The 12,615-nt window shown below is 39.5% G+C and overlaps 1 protein-coding gene across 6 annotated transcripts in view; it reads right to left on the reverse strand.

Moving 5' to 3' along the window:
* Nucleotides 1–12,615, reverse strand: part of MFSD2B (MFSD2 lysolipid transporter B, sphingolipid) — a 41,096-nt gene that overhangs the window by 14,987 nt on the left and 13,494 nt on the right. For all 6 annotated transcript variants that reach the window (XR_012672871.1, XM_075144955.1, XM_075144957.1 and 3 more), the window contains 4 exons: nucleotides 10,926–11,004; nucleotides 7,306–7,475; nucleotides 2,487–2,577; nucleotides 2,271–2,392 (listed from right to left, as the gene is read on the reverse strand). Coding sequence is in view for 5 of the 6 variants with exons in the window: in XM_075144955.1 (XP_075001056.1) it covers nucleotides 2,271–2,392; nucleotides 2,487–2,577; nucleotides 7,306–7,475; nucleotides 10,926–11,004 (462 nt within the window). In the remaining variant the exon portion in view is untranslated. The remainder of the gene's footprint in view (nucleotides 1–2,270; nucleotides 2,393–2,486; nucleotides 2,578–7,305; nucleotides 7,476–10,925; nucleotides 11,005–12,615) is intronic.

Raw genomic sequence — 12,615 nt, forward strand, 5'->3', positions numbered from 1 at the left:
TAAAAAAAGACAACAATGACATCACACTCCATACTAGCCAAACATAGTTAGTGACCGATTTGTTAAATGTCGGATTTGGGAGTTTCATTCTTCCCTCGTTTGCAATGATTTAAAGAAGCTGGAGTAACATGCCAATAATATTGGGGCAAGCAAGAGGTAAATCATTATTTAGGTAAATTATGCAGCTAATACAGCATAAAAATGACCAAAACAGCAACTGCCTTATGAGAGGATTCCATCTAAAGGCTTTATTCCCTGTGTTGCAATTGCCTTGTGGTGTTGTCACAGCCACAGCTGCAGACTACTGCAAGAAATTGCCCTTCCTTTTCCATAGCAATGCCATAAATCTTTCACCAGAAGCTCTGACTCTGGAACAAGTTACTCTTCAGTTACTACTCATGCCAACTTCCTGTAGTAAAGCAGCTAACTGCTGGTTTTGTATACAACCTTGACTATGGAGTGTAGCTTTGGGCCAGATATCTCCATAAGTCTGAGTACTCATTGGATGGGAGGATCTAGCTGCACTGTGTTATAATGACAGATAAAGCCACTGCCACCATACTGCAGAACTCAGGGGGGTTCTGAACACCAGAATATGGTTCAGGCCCAGCTCCAGCAATTCTGCAGAAGTGGAGTGACAGAGGAGGATTTAATACTCGTGCCACAGCAGCATGATCAACTCTTGCTCCTTTGGGCACTTGCAGATTTTAAGTGGCCATTCATCTGTATGCAAACTAGGATAAAAGTTATATCCCTTCTCCATTGCCACCAAAGCCTTCCCTATCTTATGTCCCAGTTTACACTGCCTTCATTTTAGATGTAGAATATCACACTCTGGGATTATGGCCAATGCATCTTTACCCGCCTATTCCTCTGCTCACCAGTAATCCACTCACTAAATTCCATGAAGTCAGTGTCACTCCCTTGAATAACAATAGCAAGGGTTGCTCATGCTGGCTGAACTGGACCAATACAGCTTCCAGCTCTGCCTCCCTTCACACCTTCCCTTCAGTCTGTACAAATAGAAAAATGAGATATGGACTGACAGAAGATCTTTTCCTCTCTGGGTATTGTCAGCAAGTAGTTGGCTGCCAGCAACCAGATGTGCGCTGTATCCTCACTGATGGATGATGGAAGCATCTGGACCATAAGGGACCTTTCATCTTTCATCTTCTCCCTGTCTCTGCTGTTGCTCACAGTGCCTGCAGCTCCCAGATTTAAGCAGAAATGCTTCAGCTATTGTTTCTCCCCCTTAGGTCTTCCAGCAAGGACTGACAGATGCTGTAAAGGACAGCCTACTAACTGTGCCCAAATCCAGCAGGAAACTTCAGTGCTTCTTTGGCAAACAGGCTTTTAAGCAGCCCTTTCAAGGAACTTACTAATTCACCAGGACTGCTGGTGAACGCAGCACTGCTCTCTGTCCTGATATTCACTTGATCAATGGCTCATGTGACTAAGAGTCTGTTGACAAAAATGTGAATATTATTTGCTTTTCAAAATAAAGCCAACTTCAACTGATACGTACAGGTTCACATTAAAATAACATATTTACTGAGTTGAACATAGCTCAAAAATCAAGCTTTAGAAAGACTGCTGGACTATGGGGAGTAACGGTTTCTTACTGAGTGGCTTTAAGTTTTTCTACAGCTTCTCTCTGTGGGAGGACGTATTGCATCTTTTTGCGAGAGCCACATTCAACCGCAGGTCCTCATTTGAAAATTAGCTCTACCTATCTCTGAGACAGGTAAGACCTCTTGCCTCTGAACATCTTTGCACTTTGACCTAATGCCTTCCATCACAAAAGACTCCGTAAGAACCAGTTCAGCCACTATCTGAGAACAGCCACCTATGCAAAGGGAAGGGGCAATGGTTTAAAGGGGCACACACTACAGAGAAGAACAGAGAGAACAGAAAAAGCATTCTCTAAGCAACAGAAACCACAGGAGACTGTAGATGGATAACACAGAATGACCCAATCTGGGTCACTAAGACTAGTTCCTCACCTTTTATGAAAAAAATAAAAAGGCCATCTTTAAATGGTCAGGACTTTGGTTTTGCTTCTTATTTGAAAGAACCATCTCCAGCTGCACTGGACCCCAGGCACCAAAAAAGGACTCTGGTTCCCTACTGATTTGTAGGGGAACGCACCACCCCCTAGATCACCACCTTCAGTCACCAGCCAAAGGTGATTTGCATTTTAGCTGCCGCAGACCCTCCCATGCTGGGATTGGAATGAGGCCAACACACTGACTTAGAGAGTCTGAAGTTACCTGAACTGCTGTCGAGATGAGAAGAAATGAAGCTGTAAGCTTCACATATGGACCATGCTTCATGGTGAGTCCAAGCCCCTTACAGAAAGGAATTGCTCTGTCTGAATTTAAGGCATAAGGATCTAAAAGGAGCAGAATACATAAAATAACAATCTTTTCCAGAGATGAATGTGAAATAATTATTATTAAATCTAAGCATATTTTAAAATATCTTACCATCTTTTTCCTTTACTCCAAGAAAAAGAATGACAATTCCAAGAAGATACACACCTCCTATGACCCCTGCTGCAATCATATAAACTTTTGCCTTTGAAAAAAAAAAACGACATATTTGAAACTGTGACAGGAGAGTGACAAGTCATTATGAAAATTTCAGTCTCCTTCTGGTGAGTCATCTGCAAATGAAGAAATGCCTGTCTACATACAGACAACTGTCTGTCTTTTACCTCTCTGAAAAATGTTCACTTCTGCAGTTCATTTATAAACAACACCTACTTTAGGATAAATCCAAAATATATTTCTTGCAAAAAAAAAAAAAAAAAAAGAAGCTGTGAACAAAAGAGTTACTGTGTTGGCAACCTGAATGTTTTAAAAATTTGCTTATGTTGAGACTAGCTATAGACATACACAGTCATCTATCAAAAACATGCAGCATCCGTAGAGTGATTAGTGATTACTAATTTTTAGTAAAACCAGTTGATCTAGCTACACAGACTGCAATCTGTATCTTCATGCTGGGTGATAGTACTGATGTAAACATAATTACTACAATTACTGCCTTTATACATAGTGATAATAAAAACTTCCTTTAGGCTCTAATGAATTTTAGAAATCACACTTTCATGCCAATGTTTTGAGAATATGGTAGCTTGCATGTTTGTTTTCCCAGTTACTTTCTTTGCTTCCTATTAGCCAGGGAACAAAGCCTCCAAGGATACCTCCCACACCATCAGATCACATTTATTGTTTCTAACTCTGATTACACTGACTCTGGAATAAAGCTTTAAAAAATTACTTTGCTTTAGTATTCTGTAATAGTTTATTTTATATTGTGTTATCAAAGATAAAATAAGTGCTGGTTATAGAGCTTTATGACACAATGATTATTTGATAGGAAAATTGAATTCCAAATTATGAGTTATATATTGCAAATGAAATTATTATAAATCTAAGAAGCAGTTTGTAAACAAGCATGCAATTACACAAGAATATAATCCCAAATATAAAGTCACTTAGTATAGATGAACCATGTAAGTATAGACAATCTTCAAGTCAACAGCTTTTGTTAAGATAGCTTAAGATTTGATAATATACATTTCAGAAGAGGACACGGTGAAATAAAGGAATGCAGGACTATTCTTTATTTGGGATAAAGATTTGGTTTTTTTTTTAATATTAGAGCTATAAATTAAGTCACAGAGTACTTTTATACTACTGGTTATGGCTTGCACAGACTACAGACTGCAGTATTATAGATACCTGAATGCACTTAAACGAGGTAATTTCAGCCTCAAAAGCAACCTAGCCAGGAGAGAAGGGGCTGCAAAAAAGGATAGTAGCAGGACTCTGTTATGAATTTTATATTTCGTGTCTATTTATTTGTTAATTTGCTTGAAGCAATTGAATAAAACGCTTTCTTTCACAAGCCATCGTTAACTGTAATTTGAGCTTAAACTATCAAGGATATTCATGGGAGGCCAAATAAGATTCTCGGACCCTAAACAAAACTTGTTAGCCCATCTACGAACTGTATCTATATCCATGCTTGGTTTCCAGTAGGAAAGATCCACTCCTAAGCTTACAGTTACAACTTCAGGAGAGCTTAGAAATAACCATTTCTTCCACTTCCTTTCTTTAATAATGAGCAAAATAATATCAGTCATTTACTAGGTCGTCTTTTAAACTATGTGTGCTCTTGAGCAGCTAAGAAGTAGTCCTCGTGACAAAAAGGGTCAGGGTCATACTCCTGAATGGCACTAAAAGAAACAATCAAGATTCGGCCTCTTCTAAATATTTTTTTGTAGACTGATGGAGGTACTTCAGGTTCATAGACCCTAGTCCTGCCTCAACTTATAACTTAATGTCCATCAGTCATACAACCAAAATTCAAGATCCAACATCTCCGGTTGATGGTGCAGTTAGGTGCATATTCTGTCGTCCATGGTGTGAACAAAAGACAGGTACCCTGTCATGCGATGCAAGCAGCTCCCCCACGTGGCTCGGTGGCCATACATGCTCCTATAATCCAACCAAATTGATGCCAGGTTATGTGAATGGCAAAAAATTCTGGCCCTCACAAACAGGGCAGCAGGGAGTGAGGTGGGTTGCCAGGGCAGTTCATTCAGCCTATGGCCTCTGCCCAGGCCTAAGGGCTCTTTGGGAAAAAGGGCAGGAAAGAACAAGGAGTGAACAGGACCTTACCCAAGGAAAACAGTTGGACACCATAATTCAGACCATTCTCAACCATAGGATACTACTCATCTACAAAACCTGAGAAGGTGATACACAAAAGAGTGGAAGAAGGGAAAAACCAAAGACCAAAACAAATAAACAGGAAATCTTCACAAAAAATGAACACATGGTTGCTTGTAAATAAGGAAGTGAAATGAGGAAGGTAATATCTTTAATTAAATCAACCCATATAGCTGAGGAAAAAAAAAAAAGACAAGTTTCCAGTCACACTGTGACTTCTTCAGATCTGAAAAATCTTTGTGTCTAAAAGCTTTTCCATTGTTTCCCAGTGTTAGTAGCTAGTTTAATGAAAGATATTACTTCTACCTATAAACTGGCTACTTTAGGCTATGTATCTTTGTTACTTTTTCAAAATAAAAAACTTCTCGACATTCAACTCATTGTGAAGCTTCTTTCTCCATCTCCCTCCTACCTCAGAAAAGACAGGTAAACACATGTGGTTAGACAGAAAGGAAATAAACCAAGAGCATGGTGTTTTTTTCTTTTCCTTGAAAGCCATTTAAGAGATTTGAAAGTGGAAGTTGGTGATTATGGCATAAAGCAGATTCAGACAGGGTATCTGCTGTGTGATGAAATTCAGTCTGCTCCACAACTTTTCAAGCTACTCCTCTTGACAATTCTCAGAGCTGTAATAGCACAGTAGTTTTCTACATCAAGCCATTGTCCTAGAAGCTAAAAAGGAAGAGAGGATGGTGTTCTGTGTCTTGATAAAATATACACTAGAAGTTACCTAACCAGCAGCTTCAAAAACGCTTTAATCGGCTATAAAATGGCATGTCCACTTACAGGAGCAGCAGCTCTTCCCAGGCAGTTTCCCAGATCAGCACTCTGAGAAGCCTTACAATGACCTGTGCCAAAAAACAAGGATCAGGTAGCACAGAGGCAGAGAATAGTGTCTGGGAGTGAGGGGAGGCATGGCTTGGTCCCCTTCCTGGTCTACCAGTGCTGGTGCCAGGGTATGCAAATTCAAAAGCATGCCTTTAGCGTGTGATTTTACTGCAGCTGAAGAGTGGTAATAGGAGCTATTCAACTACAATAAGCAGAGCACGAATACGCACATCCTAATTTGCACCAAGCACCTGAGATTAGACTCAGGTCAAGGAATTTTCTTCATGGGGGATTTTATGTATCAGTTAGTACATGCACTGACAGAGAAATAGATGAAAATATAAAAAGAAAGACCGAATCTAGCAATTGGTAAAATGGAATCAACAAACTGCTGATTTCACAAGTGACATAGAAAAAAAACACTACACAAGGTAATTGTTTGATTCAGGGCCTGTTTCCACTGGAAACAATGGAAAACTACCAAATTGTGTTCACTGAGGTTTGGATCAGGTTTTAGGATTTCCTCCCAGATATAAAACCTTCTCTTTTGTTTCTCAAAAAATAGCAAACTGAAGCATGAAGAGATTAAATTACTTGTGCAGGATTACAGGAAAAATCTGCTGTGGAAAATGAAATAAACAAGCATGGATCTCTAGGCTCATTCCACACGTTAACCACTGAGCCCTGCTCCCACTAATTACCTGTTCTCAACCATTTACTTTCAACAGTGCTTTGTACCTTCACAACAATACAGTTTCCAAGTAGGACTTACAGTTTCATTCACATAACAGTCATTAATCTTTACAGGAGATCCCTAGTGATAACTACTTTGAAAAGAAGTGTTGCTGAACTGAAAGATCCTGCTATAGCCACCATTTTTTCATACAATCATAGAATTATTTGGGTTGGATGGGACCTTTAAAGTTCATCTAGTTCCAACCCCCCTGCCATGGGCAGGGACATCTTTCACTAGATCAGGTTGCTTAAAGCCCTGTCCAACCTGACCTTGAACACTTCGAGGGATGGGGCACCCACAGCTTCGCTGGACAGCCTGTTGCAGTGTCTCACCACCCTCACAGTAAAGAATTTCTTCTAATATCTAATCTAAACCTACTCTCTTTCAGTTTAAAGCCATTGCCCCTTGTCCTGTCACTACAGGCCTTGGTAAAAAGTCTTTTTCCATCTTTCTTATAAGCCCCCTTTATATATTGAAAGGTCGCAATAAGGTCTCCCTGGAGCCTTCTCTTCTCCAGGCTGAACAAATCCAGCTCTCTCAGCCATTCTTCACAGGAGAGGTGTTCAGCCCTCTGACCATTTTTGTGGCCCTCCTCTGGACCCGCTCTAACAGGTTCATGTCCTTCTTGTGCTGGGGACCCCAGAACTGGATGCAGTGTTCCTAGTGGGGTAAAGTAAGCTTTTCTTACTAAGCTTCTATTTTAAACTGTAAATCAGCCCCTAGTGAAAATAAAGGATGGCCATATACCTCCTAGCTATTTTACAGTTTGGCATCTTCAGCAAAGCTCCTCAGTGTAATTCCGCTGTCACGCTGAGAAGTGGTTGCAAAGACAACGGACAGGAACCTTCTTTGCAACAAGGTCATTGTCTCAGCTCCAGCGTTACTGATTTCAAGGAAGTCATGTTCATGCTCATCCGGCTGGGTGATATGATATGGTATTACAGAAACACCCCCATTCCTCTCCCTAAGAGATTTTAGTGTGCTCCCACAGACACTTACTTGATGAGACAGGGGACCTGAGGGGTCTGGAAAGCTGAGAGTGTCATGCCAGGAGTTGGTTGTGTTTACTGGGGGATTCACAGTGCAGTGATGAGAGACATGAGCACTGGCAACAATCTGCCCCTGAAGTGCAGCTCCAATCAAGGTCCCAAGCACTTCCATGGTCATTCCTAAAGAAGGAAGCATAAACGTGCACTGAGGATGAGAACTCGATTCCTCCACTCTCTGCAAGCTTGCTTATTTGTCTCACTGAACAGAAACCTCATCAAACCATTTTCTTTTAAAGGGAACAAGCAGAAAAAGCAATACCAAAAACAGCAGAACTGGAAGGTCAGTAACAGAACAGTGTCAAGGAAAGAGAGTTTTGTCATCTATTTTCTGATCAGCTTTTAGAAGTCTCCATGGAAGAGCCCCTTTTACACAAGCTGTATGATGGATGCGGCTGCGATTAAGAGCCACAAGGGGATAACACTGAAATCTTTCATCTCGAGGACCAGAGTGGAACACAGTTTAAATGTTGAATGCCATTCTTCCAAAGCAGGACTAGGAGCCATAATATCAGACTTTTCATCTCAAGCTTAACAGCAACTTGTGAAACATTTTTCAAGCCACTTATCTGATCAGACCTCTAGGTTCTCCAACTGTAAAATAAAATGATACTTACCTCAGGGTTATGTTGGAAATAATACAGCTGTAAAGCTCTTGGAAACAGCTGATGCTGTTCTTAACTGCCTAAGGCCACAGTCGGGCAGAACTAGCTACCTCAGCATCAGAGAATGATTCAGATCACTAACACTCCAAGTACCATAAGAACAAGGGATCATCTAAAAAACCAACAAAAGTCTCCATTTGGGAAAGCGAAGATCTAACCATGGGCATCCAGCTCATGCTTCATGTCCTCAAAATCAGTCAACAAGGCAGCTAGTTGTTACAGCTCTGTTGCAGGCGAGTGATGAGTAACCTGGGTTCTAGATCCTTCTCACCCTGAGGGATTTCAAACCTACTACTCCTGTTTCCATGCAATATAGCCATACCCAGCATCCCCACGGCAGGGAGATAAAATGAATTCTTGTCCTAGCTCCAGAGACTATTTATGCATTTTGCATAAAGATACATAGGGTTGAATACATGAACAGATTAGGAACAGGGACACACAAAACACACACACAAAAATGCTGGCAGGTGGTGGAAATCCTAACCTCAACCTGATCTGAAGTGTTTGGACACAAATTAGTCTCAGATGGGCCTTGCAGAGCTTCCAAACTGTTGCTACCCAGTGCAAGGGCAATGCACCTGAGTCACACCTTTCATTCAAAACACCACCTACACATTTGTAACCTTTATCTAGGGCTCTACAGCTGCATTTTACCAAGCACTTGCATAGAATAAAACTCAGAAACATTATTACAGGCAACAGAAGTACAACCATTATGAAACCTTAAAGAAGTAGCAAGAGCTGAGAAACAGGCATATTTCAAAGTTCTTGTGTGCTCAGAATTTATAATTTATTACTTTCCGCCTTAGCTGAGAAAGCTGATCTTTCAGAAAGCAGATCGTACCTTGAAGTAGGTTATATTTTGCCCAGAATGTAAGTAGGATTTATGTTAAAGCAACTTTGGAATCCAGTATTTCTACCTTGCATTCATAGTAAGGAGCAAGACATCATTTCTAATAAGCAGTTCTGCCTGTCTCCAGTAGAGGGTAATGGATCCTCTGATCTCAGCCTTTTTTTAAAAGCACACTTCATATTACACAGCTGTTTTTCTTTAAGCAGTTGAAGAAATGCCTGAACAACTGACTGCATCCAAGAAAGTCTATCAACAAGAAGAATTATCTATGTAACCCCAAAGAGAGGCAAGAGAAAAGTGTTTAAGTAAGGCCTTGTTATTAAAAAAAAAAGAGAGAGATTCTCACATAATCATAACCATTACAACAAAACTTGGCTCCAAACAAATATAATTTCAAAATATACAAAAATACCAACATTTGAAAAGTCAGAACTATAGTTCATTCCACCACCCTAACTTGGCTTAGGAGAACAGCTGTACACTCGAAAGTTAAACCCTTTCCTGAACAATAAAATGACACTATAAATGTATAACACCTCTCAGCCATGGAGTTCAACAGCTTTTATGAGCACAAATTTCACATGCCTGTGAAGCCTTGCATGGGACTAGCAGATAGGAAAGCACATTTATTTGGATCACAGCCTCTGAAGACATAAAACCAGACAATAGAAAACACTAGGTACATGGATTTAGTTAGAATTTAGGCCAGATGACTCAGAATACAGTCAGTGCCAAAGAATATAACACAACTGGAATCTCCTGCTGTTTAGTCCTGTCCTATGACTGCTAGCCCAGACTTTCTCTTGAGATAGTTGATGATAATGCAAATTACAACTGTTCCGTGTGGCTGGAAAGGGATTGGGTTGCTCAGGGGGTATTGTATATAGAATTCCTGACATGATTTTTTTTAGCACTTGTGGCCATTTCATTGTGCCTCTATGGTCTAGTTTTCAACATACTCAAGCAAGTATGTTGAAGGTTAGAAGAACTAATGGAAAAGAAAAGGGCTCTTGCCAGGAAGAGAAAACAGATTCAACAAAAAAAAAAACCAACAAGTTATTCTAAAGCAACACTGAAGGACAAGTTAATACACAGAAAAGTCTTTCATGTGACATTTGAGCACTCTTTTCTCTTTACCTTGCTTAATGCTGGTGGCTGTGAGAGATAGCAGTGACATAATAAAGAAGGCGTGAGAACAGAGCTGAAGAGAGTAGGAAGGGAAGAAACTGTTCTTACATTCAATTTATGATCTATACAGGAAATCTTGAAAAGATTTTCATTGCACTTTTTTGGTCTGATTGATTTGCTTCAAAGCAAAAACTTTGTCTGGCTTTGATTCTTGAAGAGCCAAAGATATGATCTGGAAGCCCTCATTCTTTTGAATAATACACTCAAAGTGCTAGTTATATTACAGCAAGATCTGTCCTTAAACTACCAGGTATATGTTAGAATTAAACAAACACAGGTGAGATAAAAAGAGAGGTTTCAGTTGGTGTGAACATGCACACAAAATTACTCTCCTTTTTTGGTGGGGTTAACTGTCTTGGCTCTATGAGTTCTAGAAATTTTTTCAGAGAAAACAGCTTGGAGATTTGAATTTATAACACGAAACACATAAACCTAAGGAAATCCAAACTAAAAAAAAAAAAAAAAGAAAAAGAAAATACTCAAAATTACTTTCAGGCTTTCTTTAATTGAATGTTAACGAAGATCAGCACTTTGTTTTTTCCCCTACAAATCACCTTTAAATGAAATCATTATTCCCTATCCTGGCTTGGGTAAGAGTGATTTTTATTGTTTCATCAGGCTAGCAATAAACCAAAAAGAGTTTATAGCTAATCAGACAATTTGAGACAACAAAACATTCATGTATCCTATTTAGCTAGAAAAATGGAAGCATTTACAAGACAAAACATTTTTCATCAGATATTAAAAATCTCATATAAAAGTCCAGTTTAGGGACACAAACCATTAGGAACTTCCTATAGATAGAGAATGATTTTAAATAAAACTCAGCCCTAATCCACGTGAGAAAGCCCAGATCACACTCACGGTATGCTGTTGCAGAATCTCTCTCCTTCTGGTCTGTGCTGAGAAACATGGTGAGGGCAGAATATGGTACTTGGAATAACTATGCAAAGAAAGAACATCACTTAGGAAATGTCAGGGTAAATTCTGTATTCCTTTGATATCCAGGAAAATGGTTTAATGCGACCTTGGAATTCACTTATTTAGAACATTGTAATTTTTAGCACAAAGACCCGTCTTTTCTTTCTGATTTGTAAAGCATGTAAGAGGGAAAAAGTATCTTTCATAATACAAATAATAAATAATAATACCAAGAGACTTTACCTTAATGCTGTGCTCCTTCAGCTTCCTTGGGAAAACGTCCTTCATAGCTAGGATATAAAGCATCTAGTTTTCTTTGCACTAGGAGACTATCATGTTCCTAGCTTCAGCTAACTACCGGGAAGCAAAGCCATAATGAAGACAATACAATTTTCCACTTTATTCAAGCCAGAAGACTGTATAAATCCCCAAAATATTTCAAATATCTGTCTCACTATGTAATTCCAGGAGATAATTGTGAAAACTACTTTGTCTTCAGCATCATTTTGCCACACACCCCTTAATTTGAGTTAAGAATAGGTAGAAATACCCAATTGCTGTGCCATGCACTGACAAAAAGGTAGATGAAGAGTATTGCTTGTTTGTTTTTACAGCACTGTATCTAGTATGCAATTGATACCTTGCTGTAAAATCTCGGTGGAAACAATGCACTGGTAATATTTATTGCAATGCTGGGTAAATGAGCCCCACTTTTACTGCAGGAGAGGCCTTATCTCCAGTAGTACTTCATTGAAAATAACTATTGAACATTAAAGGCTTCACCTTTTGGATGGTAATGATGTGAGTGGGACCCTGTCCTTATAGTGTTGAACTGAAACAAAAATCACTTCTAAAATCTTGGAACAACATACAGGCCAAACTCTCAGACTGTTATGAAGTGGAAGTGGGACATGAAACTGCTTGAACGGTCAAGGTCTCTGCGGAGTTTCCACCACCACAGAGATCTGTAGCCAGGCAAACTAAGTCTTGCAATCTGCATCCTACTCTGTTCATACAAAATGCATTTCTGTTCACCTCCACCAAACATGGCAAGTGTATATGTTTTCAAAGCTCTGCCATGGAAAATCTGTGGTTTTCCTTTAAAAGAGAGAGGGAAGAAAATTATTTTAAGCCATTATGTCTTCTGGACCATCTTTCTCCAGAGGAAACAAAGGGCCTAGGTAAACATTCCAGCTTAACATAGGAATACAGAATTCCCAGGTCCAACAGATCTGTAAACAGGAGAAAAGCCAAAGTCAAACAAGAAATACAAACATTTTAAATGTTTGGGAACCACTTTTTCAAAACGTGATCCAGTGAAATTCAATCAGCCAGGATACACTCTGCCAAATTGCAATGCAGCTGTCTCACTTCCAGTGCTATCTCCTGCTTTGCACAGAAGATACCTTGTTTCATCTTGATATTGGCTACAAGGCAAAACATCCCCTACACGTACGGGGATGGAACGTGTGAGAGAAGTTCTTTGGGATCCACTGAAATGATGGCTTCTGCATAAATATTACAAGTTCTGGGCTGTATTAAAAGATTCATGTGCTCAAACTCTTCTATCCAGGCATAAATATCATGATGACTACTATCAGTACTATTTCAGCTCTGGTTGCCTGACTTTTCA

This window comes from Calonectris borealis, chromosome 3 (genome assembly GCF_964195595.1).
Source record: "Calonectris borealis chromosome 3, bCalBor7.hap1.2, whole genome shotgun sequence".
NCBI lineage: Eukaryota > Metazoa > Chordata > Aves > Procellariiformes > Procellariidae > Calonectris > Calonectris borealis.